Here is a 16,676-nt window from a genome sequence, read left to right on the forward strand (position 1 = left end):
AGGTGTATGGGGGTGTGAGAAGAGAAGGAGTAGGAGGAAGGGGTGGGGGTGGGGGGCACATTAGCTTCTTGGACAAGTCTTTCTGCCCCACTGTCAGGTAGTTGAGAATTTGTTTGTCCAGAGCACTGGCAGACATGGACATGGCAGACTACAGCGAGGCTCTGGACCCAGCCTACACCACACTGGAGTTTGAAAACATGCAGGTGCTCCCCTTGGGCACAGGTGAGTCACATATATGCAGCTCTGGCTTTGAACTTTGAGACTATTACTGATTTAAAACTTTGGTCAGGAACGGACAGAGTATGGAGTGATAAAAGGGGTCATCTGCCCATCTGCCCATGCTTGCTGAAGGATGATCTTGTTCAGTTCAGTCTACATTTATCACCTCTGGGTGCGATAGTAAAACAAGAAATTTGGGTTTTAAGGTAATCTGCTCTACTTTTAAGTGCATCGAGCCATTTGGTCAAAGCAGTTTTAACCAGTTTCAGCTTGTAGAGTGATGTGATGTCAGACTGATTACAGTGGATTGATATTTACTCTGATGAAGCAGAAGCTGGAGTGTCAGGATCACCCTTCTCCTGTTACAAACGGTCGGTTCCCACAGTCTAAAGCCAAGCAAAAGGGTTCTGATTTTGAGATGTGCTCACAATGACACCAACTTATTTATTTATGCAGTCTCCCATGACATTTGATCCTGATTCTGAAATTCCCACTGAGACTAAAAAGAAAGCTTGACAGGAACATTTTACACTACCCCACCACTCAGCTTTTTTCTCTCAATATTTCTTTTCTATTGCAAGCTCTAACATGACGCAGTCTGCCATTTTTAATCTATAGCATGTGTCAAGCCATACTTTGTGACTGATTGACCCAGCCTGATGATTGTGACGGTGACTAAAAAGAAATCTGTGCTCATTGATTGCCTTTTGAGAAGTAATCAAACCTACATCAATTAGCTCTGTTGACTGTCTGGGCTACTCATGCAGGTTCCCATGAAGGCTAGTTTAGATCAGCTGCCAGTGGAGCAGATCATTGCATTCACTCCAGTTGTTCACACCTTCTTCAAATAAACCATCCTGGCATTTTAAAGCCTCTGAAGTAGTCATCAAAAAATCTTCTGATGTTTGTTCAATAACCTTTTCCCCTAGTTATTATCGGTTACCCTGTTATTCTAAAACTGCTGACGTAAGCTAGAAGTCTATTAACCTGATCAGATGTGTCCTCTCTCTACTCTCCTTGTGTCAGACTCCTCACCCGCTGAAAGCACCAACATGAACGCTCCGGGCCACCTGGCAGCGGGCAGTCTGTGTGCCATATGTGGAGACAGAGCCACGGGCAAACACTACGGGGCCTCCAGCTGTGATGGTTGCAAGGGCTTCTTCAGGCGAAGCGTCCGCAAAAACCACATGTACTCGTGCAGGTGAGGGCAGAAAAGATCTATGATTGAAAAAGGAGAAATACTCTGATTTTTTCAGTGTCCTGCTGCTGCTGATGTGAAGCTGAATCAAAGCAATGCACATGAAGCCCTGCCACTGAACCCACTGTCCAACTTTATTTAGCTAAATATAAATCTGACATGTTGTTCTTGGTAATCCCTATGTAGATTGCAAAAAGGTTTTCAGGTTGCAACTAATGTATTTTAATAATTGAGTCATTGTCTCAATTAATCGATGAATGTCTGAGTCATTAAAAATTAAAAAAATAGAAAATAGAGAAAAATGCCAATTATAATTTATCACAGCCCAAATTTCTCAAATTCAATATACTGTCATGTATAATAAAGTAAAGCACCAAGTCATCACAGAAGCTGGAGCTTGAGAAACTAGAAACTACAAATGTGGGGCATTTTTGCTAAAACAAAAAGACAAATACAGTTCTTTGATTATCAAGATTATTGTGGATTCAGCTTCTGTCACTCGACTAATCTTTGCATCTTTAATTGGTTTACTCATTCAAGATTGAATCTGACAGGACAAACAAACTGATTACACTCATTCTCCAGGTTCAACAGACAATGCATTGTGGACAAAGACAAGCGAAATCAGTGCAGATACTGCCGACTGAAGAAATGCTTCAGAGCTGGCATGAAGAAAGAAGGTAGGACACTTTTATCTCTTCCAAAGCAAACTGAAACTATAACCTCAGTCTGGGTGTACTCTGTAAAAACTGCAGCTTCTCTGGCCTGCAAGTAAAACTGAATTTCCCATTTCATCAGCAAATCACTACTGAAGTGTGTGCTGTCCCCACTGAGTTGACATGACTCGTCTGAGTGTGTTGCAACACCCAGGAGAGTAGTACTTTGTTAATGTTCACTCCATAGTGTGCTGCAGTCTCTGCCAGCTTATGCTGAGCAAACATTTCCAAGCAATAATAGCCATATACTGATAAACATGACAACCTTGGAAGACTTATTTTTCTTTTAAATTACCCAGCATCCGATTAACATTTGTCATTGCATTCATTCATTTTCCTTTGATTTGACTGCATGAAGACTGCACATAATCTTCTGCAAGCAAATTAATACAAATCTGTTTGTTTTCAGCTGTGCAGAATGAAAGAGACAGAATCAGCACCAGGAGGTCCAGCTATGAAGACAGCAGTTTACCATCTATTAATGCACTCATCCAAGCAGACGTACTGTCAAGACAGGTACGGAACCATCTCTGGGACTCACATCTAACTCCTGCTCATAACGTGTAACAAGGCATCTAATGATTTCCTATTTGCATTGCCTTGTGTAGATCACCTCCCCTGCTCCTATACTGAACGGCGACATAAGGGCCAAAAAGATTGCGACCATTACAGATGTGTGTGAGTCCATGAAACAGCAGCTGTTAGTCTTGGTAGAGTGGGCCAAGTACATCCCAGCCTTCTGTGACCTGCCCCTGGATGACCAGGTACAGACATACACAGACAGAGTGTACATAGTTGTATAGACACTCCGGTCACTCATCAACCAGTCTACTCTAAAACCATAGAGTGGGCTGCAGGAGCATGCGGGCAGGTTCTCCCTGTTTCATTAAATAAATCAAATGTAGAAGGAGACAAATTAGACAAGTTTCTAAGGACTAGAACAGGTTTCTCATCACTCAGAACATTAAGCTCTTCAACCTCAGTGGTTAATGTATTTTAATCCTGAGTTAGAATATGATGAGCTGGTTTTAAATTTATGTCCCTTCCCCAAAAAACTACAGAATCATTAACAGTGTGATCACTAGGCCTTGGTAACTGATTTGCTGGTATTAAAAAGTGAGCGTCTCTTGCCAGGGTTTTTCTCATGCTCTCTCTTTAAAGCTCCAGTTTAAATATCAAGTTTCAGATGACTTAACACTGACTTTTGAAAACATTATCACACAGCTAATAAGTAAGTACTGTATTTCAGGTGGCACTGCTGCGAGCTCATGCTGGGGAACATCTCCTGCTTGGCGCTGCAAAGAGATCCATGTTGTACAAAGATATCCTCTTATTAGGTAAAACTGAAATTTTACAACACTCATATTTATATTACTTATTGCCAGTGTTAAAAAAAAGCACATTATGTCTTCCTAGACTGTATTATGTTGTTTTAAATCTTAAAATGTGATTCTCCTATAGGAAATGATCACATCATTCCTAGAAACTGCCCGGAGTTGGAGGTGGGCAGGGTAGCAGTGAGGATCCTGGATGAGCTGGTACTTCCTTTCCAGGAGCTTCAGATAGACGACAATGAATATGCCTGCTTGAAAGCCATAGTATTCTTTGATCCAGGTAGTACTACTGACTAAATATTTGGACTGTCAAATCTGTTGATCTGGCCAAAAACATAAGTGAGAATTTTAAACGCTGAGGCATGAGAAGATAGTATTGTAGATAGTATATACAGACTAAAAGTTACAACTCAATAACACATCTCTTTGTGAACACTCCTGCCTTTATTTGCAAACAGATGCAAAAGGTCTCAGTGACCCCGGAAAGATCAAGCGGATGCGATATCAGGTCCAGGTCAGCCTAGAGGACTATATCAATGACAGGCAGTACGACTCTCGAGGCCGCTTCGGGGAATTGCTCCTGCTGCTGCCGACACTACAGAGCATCACCTGGCAAATGATTGAACAGATCCAGTTTGTCAAACTCTTTGGCGTGGCCAAGATCGACAACCTGCTACAAGAAATGCTTCTTGGGGGTGAGCTCTTTCAGATCACCGGATGGAATATGACTTGTGCACTTAAAACCTTTAGGTCAAAACAATGACTCCATGCATAGTAACAATATAAACTGCGGCTATACCCACATAGCTAGCAAATTAAGAATGGCTGTGTGTTTGTGTGTTTTGTCTCTCAGGTTCTGCCAGTGAAGCTCCACATGCACATCATTCTCTGCACCCTCACCTGGTTCAGGAGCACCTCAGCACCAATGTTATAGTGACTACCAACATGCCAACGACGATCCACAACGGTCAAATCTGTAAGTACAAAGCACACCAAACCAAAAATTCCTTAAATGTGTAGTACAATGTTGCCTCCATCTTAGAAGTGTTTTTCCATTGCCATATGCAGTAACTAGAGTAGAACCTCTTGTGCATACCAGTTTGATCAGGGTGATCAGGAGTATTAATCTAAGTGAACAAAAATTACTTATATTTTGACACAAGTTGTCAAATTTCACTACCCCAGCTCCATGTGCAGCCTAGTGAGGCAGCTGGAAGGAAAAACACACTAGGCAGAATAATCCTCTATATTCTTCATGGAAACTAATCTGTCTTATTTTGTCAAAGAAAACTTCTCTTATTCTTTCTTAATATGTTTAATGCTTTGAGAAATTTCACAAAAGTGCTTATTACTCATATACACCTGCTTACAGTGTAGTTCTTCCTTCTTACTAGCTGCTGTTCCTTTGTGTTCTCCTTTTCAGCCACTCCTGAGACCCCAATCCCATCCCCACCTACTGCCTCCAGCTCAGAACATTATAAAATGACTCAGGGAGTCATAGCCACCATGTCCAAGCAGCAAACCTCCATCCCTCAGTCTGCTATTACAAAGCAAGAGGCCATCTAACAGCCCCATGAATCCCTATTCCTTCAGTTTATATTGTGTTAAACCAGGGTCTTTGTATGTAACTTTGTACACAATCAGCATTGAAGCTGTTAACTTGACTGAAACAATAAAGTAGCTATAAATATATAGAATGTAATAGCCAGTTTGTCCCTGGTGGATTGTCTAATCTTCAGGGATCCTGTCTTTCACACATGCAGCTGCAGCAGAGCTTCACAGCTCAGCAAGAACCAGACAGAACTGTAAGCAGTTAAACTTTCCTGACATTCTGCTGTTCTGTAAGACTGACACTTAGAAGAAGTACATTGTGGTATATATAGCTTGTTATTGTGTAACATCACTTCCTTTAGTGTGGCCTCAGTGTGTGCAGTATGTTAGACGTGTTAGTATTTCTTACAACTGTCCTTATATTGTCATGTTTTTAGTGTTGCACAGTATTTTATTTGATGTTCATTAGTCATACAGTGGTTTCAGTCATGAAAAGTGTAATTTTATCAATGCTAAAGGAAATCCTGTGAATGAGCTCATCTTTCTGAAGTGTCTTTTAAATGATCTTTCACAAGACTGAAACATCTAGGGTTTGTTTTTTATCCTGGAATATGCATATAGTACAATTTAACATCTTAAAATGTACAAAAATGCTATAATTTACAATATTTAAAATTGAGGTACATATGATGAGCTCTCTGGTGCCACTTTGTAAAAATCACAGGCTGACACACTGAGGACATTTCCCATAATATGTTGTATTGGTTTTTGTTTAGTACTTTGCCATGGTTTAACTAATGGGATAAACTGTGCCCTGTGACCTGTATTGCCTTACAAAAACAGGCAGTGTTTCACCTTACAATGTGAAGATGAATTAATAAATCTCAAGGTCTATTTTTAAATATTCTGCAGACCAGACTTGATATTTTCTGTGACCTTAAGATTAGAGTTTAGGAAATGATTGGGATTCTCTGAATAGCAAACTTAAAAACTTAAGTTACAAATGCTGGAAAGTCTCTGGAGGAGACAATGGGTCCAGCGTGGCAGCGCTGCTGGTTCACTGATAGCCAAATACAACATGTTGCTTCATAATGATAAGCTGCCATAAAATAAATATGGCCTTGAAATTAGGCCTGATTCAAGACACACACACACACACACACACACACACACACACACAGAGAGAGAGAGAGAGAGAGAGAGAGAGAGAGAGAGAGAGTAGCTAATGTGCTGTTTAGAGTCAAATATACCAGTACTTAACATCCCCAAATATATCTAAAGATTTTTGTCTTACCAAAACACCAGCCCCTTGCATAAAATATGGATATAATAGTCAGGTATATTACATAATATTTTCAAATTTGAACTAACAAATAGACTAAGATAGATCTTAACAGGATACAGCCCAGTCAGTGGTGACAGCTGAGCAACAGACAGGCAAATTCTGCCATCTACTGCGTCGAAGTGCAATAGCTACATCCAAACTGTCACACAGAAATAAAAAAATCTGGTAATCCACTGATACAGATATCTTAATTAATAAATTAAATTAAAAGTGTATAAAAACGGATACAGTAAATCTAAACTGTGCAGGAAATACAGCTTTACGCAACAACACTATAAAGATTACAGGTTCTGTTGTGCTTTTATTTCCACCATATTCTATTGTAGATTTCTTCAAACTAATATTAGTATTCAATAGAACGTGAAGGAGCGTGGCGTGGAATTTTTATTCTTATGCAAAATGTGAGATTCAGGTACACTGAAGCATTGGAAAATCTGAGATAGAGCTAGAGTAGGTGACATAGTAGGTCTTTGTGTTAGCAAAGAACAAACAAACCAGAAAACTTTTCACGTTTTGTAACAATTGTCACAAACTCTTTTTAATAGGCTATTTTGTTTTTAAAGTAAAATGCTTGCTTGTGAGAAATTTGAACAACAGCCACCAAAAACTACTTTGCCTATACATTTTCGATTTTGAGTATGCGACATATCGTGCTTGGCTAGTTTCCGAGGGGCATTTGAAGAAGCAGTGCCGTCAAAAATAACAGACGTAAAACTCGACCAATGGGCTTGACTGATCTGCTGCGTCACATCGCCTTAATATGCTGCAAATGGACCAATGAAAGAGTACCGCTTCTGTACCCGGAAAAGGATTTTTCTGTTGGGTAGGTTGCGATTTTTGACTAGTTTTGAGCCATCGTGGCTGTTTTAAGCATTTTTGTCACTTGCCAGTTGATGCTCATTAAAACATAGCCATGTATGTCCTAGAAGGTTAATGTTAAACGTATTTTCGGGTTGGTATTTGGTCAGTGTTCTGAATCAAGTCTTGTCTCTCTCGGTTCTGTTCAGGGTCATGTTGTTTAGCCAGAATCCGAATCATTGCTAACGTTAAAGCAAATACGCATTGTGAGCATGTTAACGCAGTTGTAACCCATTTAACGTATCATGCAACGTTTTACGTCCAACATTTGTTGGCCACTTTATAGAAAGCCGTATTAACAATGCAGTGATGGAATGTAACCCAGTTCAGCTATCTACCTACTGTCCCAAAGTACAGTTTTGAGCTACTTGTTGGTAACTTGAGTATTTCAGTTTGGTGCTACTTTATACTTGAACTGTACTTGGCTGGAATGGCCTCCATGGTCCCCAAGGATAAAATCTGTCCCTACTGACCTCCACTATAATGTTACATGGCAGTTTAATTATTACTACTACTACTGAAGCACCCAGAAACCAGCCAGTACTCAATAGTTGAATCGATTAGTTGACATAAAAATAATAGCAACTTTTTGGATAATTGATTAGTTGTTTATTATTCAGCAAAACTGTCACAAATGTTTTGGTGCCAGCTTCTCGTCTGTGAATATGTGCTGGGTTCCCAGCTTTCTATAATGGTAAACAGATTTTTGGTTGTAAGTCAAAATAAGGCACATTGATGGTCTTAAAAGTAGGTTTTGACACAGGGTCTGTACTTATTTACGACTGGGGGCCACAAGATGGAGGACCCATCATAGCTGAAAAGATACTTATGTTAAAATTCTAACAAATTTACAATTAATCAAAATCATGTTGATAGAACTGGCATTAATGTTAGCTCATTTACCTAATAAATTCACAGTCAAATGAATATTTTGATGTCAGTACCTCTGTACTTTTATTTTTGTTTACCGTACTTGAAGCAGAGTATTTCTATAGTGTGGTATTGTTACTTCAACTTAAGTAAAAGATGTAATTACTTCTGACACTGACACAATGTATGTGACTCCTGACAGAGGCTAACAGTGCCAGCCTAGAGCCTTCCATGTAAGCTGCAGTGTTTTCACACCTTTCTGGTCCTTCTTCTGTGTTGCTTTCCAAACAGCTTCACTCAGTCCATGGCTGATCAGCATGAGTCCATCGATCTTAGGTCTCCTCCAGTGGACCCAGCAGCAGCTGCAGGACTCGGCTGGTTCCCTAGACCTCCTCCACCCATCTACTCGTGCACCCTGACCCCTGAACTGGTGGCCAAGGCACGGGAAGAGCTACAGGAGAAACCAGAGTGGCGACTCCGGGATGTCCAAGCATTGAGAGACATGATACTGAAGGTCTTGCTTTGTGGTTTTCTATCATATTGTGATTTGTTTAAACATAAGCACATTTACATGAGGTCACCAAACTCCAGGTACTAATTAGATTGACAAGGTCTTAACTTGTTATTCTAGTTAATCATTAAGTAAACAGGAAAGTGAGGGAGATGTCAGTCAAACCCATCTGGTTATGCCCACACAGTCCTGAGGAAGGTATCATCAAGTGGAATAAACACACACACCTGTGTGTGTGTGGACTGTATGTGTGCAGAGTTTATACTACCCATCATGTTTATAATAGCACTTAATCTCTTCCTCAACTTTAAAATGCTGCTGACTTTGAGCACACCACTAATGTCACATATTTATTGTCAACAAATCCCATGACAAGACTAAATCCAAAAATGTGTTAATCTGCTTTTAAATAAGCTCTGATGCCCCATACCCTGCATCAAAATAAATTACAGTGGCTGTTTTCATTCTAATGAAGGATCATATTACCCATTGTAACAGTGTGGATCGACAGTGTGGAGCGCAGCATATAAGAGACATCAGTCTTTGGATACACAACTCATGCTTGTTAGTATGGTCAGTTCATTGTTGGGTTTTGGCCTTTTCATGAGACATTTTGACAATAAGAAAAATAAAGACTATTTCCATATTACCAGACCTATCCTTTTGCACCAAATTGACCACATACAGTACTGATGTAGATCATGTATTAAATTATTATGAATCTGGAGCCTCTCACATTTTCCTGGTGTCCTTTGTTCATTCTTTTCATTGTTTTGTAGTTTTTTGTTTTCCCATCTTCTTCCATCCTTTGTTTTCTTAGTGTTTTCCAGCTCTTTATCCAGTGAAATGATTGTGAAGGAATGTTTTTTCCAACTGGCTCTACAGGAACAGCCCAATCTCAGAACGAGGCTGGACGATGCCTTCCTCCTGCGCTTCCTGCGGGCCAGGAAGTTTGACTACGACCGTGCCCTGCAGCTGTTGCTCAATTACCACGCAGCTCGTAAAGCCTGGCCAGAGGTATTCCGGGACCTGAAGCCATCCACAGTGAAGCACGTCCTGGACCTGGGCTTTCTCACAGTCCTGCCACGAACAGACCCCAGTGGAAGATACATCCTCTGTCTCCGGCCAGGTTGGTGTCAGCTTCCTCTTCACTGGAAAATCCAGCAGTTTTCCAGTGACTTGAGCGCACTGTAATTACTGTTTGTCATTTAGCTGTCACATTACTCAGCAGAGTGCAAACATAGTTTATTTTTTCAAATCTCTATATGACATAATAGCCAGTTACTGACAGTTCTTCCAGAGTGTGCATTACTCATGATTTACAGTTACTCAACTCAGTCTCCTTTTAAAGGAAAATGGAAACCAAACGATTATCCGTTTGTCGACAATGTGAGGGCCATTTATCTGACTCTGGAGAAGCTGATCCAGCCAGAGGAAGTGCAAGTGAATGGTATTGTCATCTTGGCTGACTACACTGGAGTGGGCATGTCGCAGGCATCCAATCCAGGCCCGTTCCTTGCCAAAAGAGTTGTGAGCATCCTCCAGGTAAGAAATCCAACATCTGATGATAGAAATAATGTATATTACCTGATAGAAATATAATGTCCTATGCTTTGATAACACTTTTAAAATAAAATCAGCAGCAAATTATATATTTTTTAAATAGATAGCAGTTTCTCAAAATGTGTTTTTTTTTTTTTTTAAGGACAGCAGTTAATATCAGTAACTGTTAACATGCACAAGAAGAAAAATTGTCATTTGCAGCAGTGTCCCTTGAGCACAACTTGTGTTTGGTCATGATTGTAGTGTGTAATATCTACATAAGCACATGAAACGTGAAACATTTGGACAAGGTCCAGCTGTGATTGTTCTGATTGTAGTTTCTCTTTTACTTCACAGGACGGGTTTCCAATCAGAATCAAGGCCGTTAACATAATTAATGAGCCCAGGATTTTCAAAGGCATCTTCGCTATAATTAAGCCATTTCTGAAGGAGAAGATGGCTGAGAGGGTAACTGTTGTCACTGAATTGTCTCTGACTCTTGTTTTAAACAGAGGACTATTTGTGTGCCGCCCTTTTATCTGCAGCCTGCGCTCGAAGGTAGCAGCCTATTTTCAAAATATTTTTAGTGGAATGAACTCAGTCCACCAGAAACACAACCAAATTTTCTAAAATCTCATGAGAGGGCTTGCAGCTTTTTAATTTTATACATTTGTGGACATCAGTCGTCTTATCACCTGGCAAACCTGTTAGCATACAGTTACATACATGATCAGCAGATGGAGCAACATTAGGATTCATTTAGAGTTGTGGTTCTGGCTACCTGATAAGTCCAACATTCACTCTCTTTTTAGCTGCTTTAGTTCCACCAGTATCTGACTCTTTAGCTGCTAGAGTCTCCTGTGTCTGTCTGCTGTTTGGTGCTAGGCCGGTAACATACGGTTTGTGTTAAGAGCATTTTCACTAATAGCGTTTGCTGCAGTGAGAGTGAAGCACAAGTCAAGTTGTGGGCTTTCGAACCAAAGCAATGAAAGGAAAGAACCTATAAAGAGCTGAAGGGAACAGCAGAGTTGGCTGATATTTCACTGTGGGTTCATTCCTATGAGTGACCACTGTCATGTCACATGAACTATTAATTATAGCCACTTTAAATAATGAAGCTGATGGTGAGACATATGACATCACTGACAAAGTGCCTTTGCTATCTCCTCGAACAGTACATCCTCCACGGCTCAGATCTGAGCTCCCTGCATCACAACATCCCACGGTCGGTCCTGCCGAACGAGTACGGCGGCACTGCGGGCCACCTGGACATGTGTGCGTGGTCTAGACTGCTGCTGGACTGTGAGGAGGAGTTTATAGTGGAGTTTTGCCAGCCGGATCCACTAGAGGGCGTGGTGCTCCCAGAATCCATGCTGTTTGAAGGAGAGCGGGCCAGTGGGCAGGACGACGACACTTTCAGGGTGCTGCGCTCCCAACTCTACTATTGTTACTGATGTGCACTGTAGATGCATAGAATTCATCACTGAGAGGACATTTGTTTCATCTGGAATGTGTGTGTGTGTGTGTGGACCTTTAGAGGATAAAGTTGCCAATATTAGAAATGATTTATTTTACTAAGTAAGCAGCACTTCTTTAGGCAGATTACCTAGTTTCCATGTAGCCCAGCATTCACTCATAGTTCCAAGGCAGCTGAAGGCAAAGAAGCTTTTGACATGAGCTGAGACATATACAGTCAGTGGTTCCCTCTGAATATATTTCTATTATTCAAGAGATAGGTTTACGTTTTGTTTTTTCCAACAGTCAGGTGTCCATATGTACATTGCAAGAGGTTTTGCTTGATGTCATTATTCCTCCTGTTCATACTGAATTGTCAGATAGACCTTCCTGATGTGCTTCCAGTGTAAGAGAGAGGAGAAAATTCCACAGTCCTCATTTTGTTTAGCAAGAGAAAAAATGAGGCTTCAGCAGCCTCAGTTAGGCCAATCAAAAGAACATCTCTTAGAGTTACTGTTTTTTGAAGTACAAAATTCCCTCTTTGTGTTTTTAACCCCCCTGCAACTGAGTGTGGAGACACAGACTAGCAAAACAGACAGAAACTTTATACTAAAACGACTCCCTGAAGTCTTGCACTGGGTCAGGTACCCGCAAAAATGATGTGTAAGCAACCGATGCATTTATTGTGAAGGCCTATGGCACAACCTTTGACCCCTGAACTCACATCCAGCTAACAGGATAACGTAGGCTAGGCCTCAGTGTGTCAAACTGGGTAAACCCAAAGTGAAAATAGCCAGCGGTGAATACAAAGTTGTAAACAACACATCATCAAATGCCAAGTCGTACGTATGTGAGACGTTCACTTGTTACAAGCAGTGAGAATAATGTTATCAGTGGCTTTGCTGATTGTAAATAGTGTTAGCATTTGATAGCGTCAAGCTAGGAACTTCTCACTAAGGGAAATGCTGCAGAGCCCACGTGCTGTGTCCATCGACAGGTATTTTTCCAAGAATACAACTCGTAAGCACTTCAAAGTAAGTGACTATGTAGCTCAAAGTCTGTTTTAATTATGGGAGCAGGTCGGGTTGGGGGTCTCATGTTGATGGGTCGGATCCAGATTTAATTTAGAAATAACTCAAGAGTTAACGGGTCAGGTCTGAAACAGAACTTTGTGGGTGTGGGGCAGGTGTGGGTTTTTAAAACTGGACCTGTGCAGGACTCTTGACACTAACCTCCTGACCTGGCAAACAGACTGCTTAAGTTCCATGTCAGCTTCAGCTAAACTTTGTAGAAAGGGATTTCTGAATGGCTGGTATGGACAGGAGGAATTGTTACAGCAAGCAATAAGTGTTTCACTATACATTTGGACATGCCAGTTCTGCTTTAGTACAAACATGTAAATATACCCTTTTAATGTTTTCCTTTTGTGAATTCTGAAATCAGCCTCTTCAGTGGATACAGTTTTTGTGTATGTAGCCGTCCAATACATTGCCTTACAAATGTAGATTCTCTTAGGGGTGTGATACAAATCATGTTGGATTTGTTTGTACCAAAGCAATATTCATGTATATTCTCATCTGGTATTGTGTTGCCTAAGGGTGGTTATATTATAATGTAAAAGATTTCCAGGTAAATCTTTTTGCTCAGTATCTAGCTCATGCACAGTATTTTAGCGTCTTTGTTAAGTTGATGTTTTAATTTTCTCTAGCTTGAATCAATGGAGAGGATTATTCTTCCAAGTTTAGTTAATCTGCCTTTTTAAAAATCTTTTTTTGACCTGTTTGCCTGTTTTATCACACAGTCTTAACATGGAGCCGTGACTGTTCACATGAGGAATAGAATGACCAGTCCTGGTTTGCCAAAATTTACACTAGGCCATTTATAGAAATGTGCAATAATGTTGAATGTGTTTTCTTGTGGTAGCCCAAAACCTGAACAGGCTTGTTGAGTCTTTTTTTAGTTTACGCATGTTTGTGACTATAAGCTGTATTGCAGAGGTTGTTTATCATTGGTAGTGTACACAGTAAATTTAAACTCAAACAGCAATGCTGTCTATGTCATGTTTGTGCTGTGGATGCTGCTGTTGGCAGGGCATGGTGCTAAGCTGCCATCTCTGGGGGAGTTATGGGTATTTTCTCGACATTATCGCAACTGACTTGAGCAGTGTTTCCCAAACTGGAGTGACGAGTCTCCAGAAACCTCAGAAATACAGTGGTGGAAATGTTTGGCTAATTACCAAATAGAAATAGCAATAGCACCATGTAAAAAAGCCAAAGTCCCACATAAAAAAAAAATGTACTCATGTAAAAGTTGCAAGAAGTTATTAAAATTATGTATGAACATTAATAATTTTGGTCATGATTTAAATGTAAAATGTTGACCTGAAAGGTGAAAAGAAATTATAGCTGTCAAATGCACGAGGATAAGTAAAAAGTAGTAGACTAGAAGATTAAAGATCCGCAGTGGCATTAGAAAATAAGTGAATCCTTTGGAATTATCAGCATTTAGGTGTAAATTTGTCTTTAAAATATGGTCAGACCTTCATCTAAGTTACATTTATGGACGAACAGTTTGATTTAAATAAATAGCATCAAATCATTATATTGTTCCTGATCATGCTGACTACATCATTCATACATTCACAGTGTTGGTTGGAAAAAGTATGTGAGCCCCTCGGCCAATGACACAACACACTTGGAGTCTAGACTGTGAAGCCAGGTTGGAGGTCAAGTCAAGTCAAGATTTCTATTTGCCATTTATGCATAAACAGTCCAGGCATATAAGAATTCTTGTGTAGCTCTCCTTTGGAGTCAGGTAAGGAGTCAAAAGACAGAAAGAACACTTAGAATAAAATAAAATAAAAAAGTTACATAAAAGCAACAAAGCATTAAAAACCAAAATACACAAAAATAGGGTAATAGTATTTTTTCCAGTGAACTTCAAACATCGCACTTAGTAATTCACATGGTGGAGTTGGATATGTCATTATGCTTGGTGAGGTAGTGAGGGGTTATAACATACTAAAACACAGTTTATATTTAGGCCTGTTTCCACTGCTTGGTAGAGAATGTCCTGTTATTATTCAGATCCCCCAAGAGAACACTGTTGATGAGATGCTCTTACAAACATACCTTGTGGAACATTTCTGTATTATTATTGCTCATGTCTAGTAAGGGGTTATTGCATGTATATTCTCACATTTTCGTATTTGCCATCAGTCTTAACTGTGGCAGGGAAAAAGCTGTTGTAAAGTCTAGTTCTGTGTGTGATGATACTGTTCACCCTGCTGTGCTTGAGGCTGTAGGTGCAGTTTTTGTGTCTGAGCAGGAAGTGAGCTGGGTGGCGTGGGTCTCTGAGTATGTTCTCCACCCCTTTACAACAGTGCTGTGTGTACAGTGTGTCCATAGCAGGCAGTTCAGTCCCAATTATCCACTGTGCGTTAGAGCTACTGGGATTTATTTAGCAAAGCATTTAGTTTGCTAGTCACAAGAAGCATGATATGCTTTTTGATTTGAAGAAAGCTGGAAAGAGTCACAGTTGTCAGGGTTTAGATATTCATCAGTCACAGTTGGATAAACATCTAAAGCCTCAGAGGTAAAAAGGCCTGGAATAACAGCTAAAGGCTCAAAGTAATCACTGGAGCTGGTTAACGTCTTTGTTCATGAGTCTGCCATACACATCGTGGTGCATGGAGTCCATGACACCACAGAGGAAGCTGCTGCTCTCCACAAAGTCACATAGGGCGCTGCATACCAACATGAAAACCTCATTTCATGGTTTGGAGCTGCTTTGGCGCCTCTGGGCCTGGACAGATTCATTATCATCTAGGGGGAAGTGATTTATCGAGGAATCTTCCAGGATGATGTCATGGCTGTCCACTAGCTGAAGTTTCATCATGGAGCGGGACAGTGACCCTAAACATTGAAGTAAATCTACTACAGAAGGGCTTCTAACACAGAGAATCAATTTTTGGAAAGGTCCAGTCAGAGCCCAGATGTCCCCTTTAAATTTTAATCAGGTCAGTGAGGCATAATATGGTGGCCAGGGCTTAGGTGACCTTGAGCAGATTTCAGTCATATGGTTCACTTTATTTCAAGGTTATGTATTTTAAAAGAACCCTGTTAGAAAATAGTGAAATTCTAAGCATTTTAACAGTGAAGAGTCAAGAATAACTTTGGTATGGCATGTCAGCCTGGTGGTTTGATGCTGGATCACTGCCATCTGAAGCACTTACACAGAACTCATTAATTTGTTTAGTCTCTTTCATGGGATTTTGACATTATTTTAACTCCATACAGCCCACACTGTTGGATATTATTGGTTTGCTGTTTCCATGACATTAATTTAGTGAACAAGACTTCTGTGTGCTGTATTCTGATGTAGTAGGAGTTCTCAGCAACACAAAAAGAAAAAAGACACATCAACTGAACATGCTCTCTGCATATGAAGTACAGTTTTATTCAGCCTGTGAAAACTGCTGTATGATGCCATCTGCAGCTCCAGAGGGGAGTTCTCAAAACATAATCCTGAAAATGTCATAGTGATGTGGTCAGCATTAACCCAACTAATGTTTATGTCTTAAAAAAATTATAACCCATTTCCCATGTTGGGACTAACAGCTATTTGTTTCAGAATTCAAACAAAGCTGACATGACATGTCTTTTCTTAATTTATGCAACCCAAACCAAAATGTAAAGATTTTTATATCACAGTTACAGTCATTTGTATGGTCTTGTTATTAGTTTGTTTTCACAAAAATTATTACATTGATAAGCAGGCATACAGTATGTGCTGTAGTTCATTGATTACTCAGTTTTATAAATGTGTTTATATAATGTTAGAAAATAGAGAAAAGGGTTCATTAGGATTCAGGGAAAGAAAGTGAAAGAGTTGTGGGATTAACCCATACACGACAGCAGAGTGCACAGTTATCTGCATTATATTGTGGTCATGTTGTATTTTCATTTGCTTCCTTCACCTGCTGCTTTAAAGTGCTTTAGATTTGGTAAATGGTAAATGGTCTTATACTTGTATAGCGCCTTTCTATGCTTTTACAGCACACTCAAAGCGCTTTCAC

The 16,676-nt window shown here is 40.1% G+C and overlaps 2 protein-coding genes across 4 annotated transcripts; both read left to right on the plus strand.

Moving 5' to 3' along the window:
- The first annotated feature begins 119 nt into the window (after positions 1-119).
- hnf4a (hepatocyte nuclear factor 4, alpha) lies at positions 120-5,033 on the plus strand. Its single transcript, XM_020587690.1, has 10 exons — positions 120-222; positions 1,246-1,420; positions 2,003-2,097; positions 2,543-2,649; positions 2,742-2,897; positions 3,383-3,470; positions 3,595-3,747; positions 3,926-4,162; positions 4,321-4,443; positions 4,891-5,033. The coding sequence occupies exons 1-10, from the start codon at positions 135-137 to the stop codon at positions 5,031-5,033; spliced, it is 1,365 nt and encodes a 454-aa protein (XP_020443346.1). The 5' UTR covers positions 120-134.
- A 2,068-nt stretch (positions 5,034-7,101) lies between these two features.
- ttpal (tocopherol (alpha) transfer protein-like) lies at positions 7,102-13,645 on the plus strand. 3 transcript variants are annotated; one of them, XM_020587693.1, is made up of 6 exons: positions 7,102-7,186; positions 8,383-8,605; positions 9,488-9,731; positions 9,954-10,147; positions 10,502-10,612; positions 11,320-13,645. In XM_020587693.1, the coding sequence occupies exons 2-6, from the start codon at positions 8,396-8,398 to the stop codon at positions 11,596-11,598; spliced, it is 1,038 nt and encodes a 345-aa protein (XP_020443349.1). In that variant the 5' UTR covers positions 7,102-7,186; positions 8,383-8,395; the 3' UTR covers positions 11,599-13,645. The 3 variants fall into 3 exon arrangements, with proteins under 3 accessions (XP_020443349.1, XP_020443351.1, XP_020443350.1); XM_020587695.1 differs by lacking the exon at positions 7,102-7,186 and adding an exon at positions 7,198-7,315; XM_020587694.1 differs by lacking the exon at positions 7,102-7,186 and adding an exon at positions 7,198-7,278.
- The last annotated feature ends 3,031 nt before the right edge of the window (positions 13,646-16,676 follow it).

Source organism: Monopterus albus, unplaced genomic scaffold (genome assembly GCF_001952655.1).
Source record: "Monopterus albus unplaced genomic scaffold, M_albus_1.0 scaffold473.1, whole genome shotgun sequence".
In the NCBI taxonomy this organism is placed as follows: domain Eukaryota; kingdom Metazoa; phylum Chordata; class Actinopteri; order Synbranchiformes; family Synbranchidae; genus Monopterus; species Monopterus albus.

Bases quoted from the DNA above. Each gene is read 5' to 3' on its own strand.
- hnf4a (XM_020587690.1), top strand. From the start codon at position 135: ATGGACATGGCAGACTACAGCGAGGCTCTGGACCCAGCCTACACCACA. The intron at 223-1,245 runs GTGAGTCACATA...TCCTTGTGTCAG, and splicing joins GGTGCTCCCCTTGGGCACAG to ACTCCTCACCCGCTGAAAGC. The intron at 3,748-3,925 runs GTAGTACTACTG...ATTTGCAAACAG, and splicing joins CATAGTATTCTTTGATCCAG to ATGCAAAAGGTCTCAGTGAC.
- ttpal (XM_020587693.1), top strand. From the start codon at position 8,396: ATGGCTGATCAGCATGAGTCCATCGATCTTAGGTCTCCTCCAGTGGAC. The intron at 9,732-9,953 runs GTTGGTGTCAGC...CTCCTTTTAAAG, and splicing joins CATCCTCTGTCTCCGGCCAG to GAAAATGGAAACCAAACGAT. The intron at 10,148-10,501 runs GTAAGAAATCCA...TTTACTTCACAG, and splicing joins GAGTTGTGAGCATCCTCCAG to GACGGGTTTCCAATCAGAAT.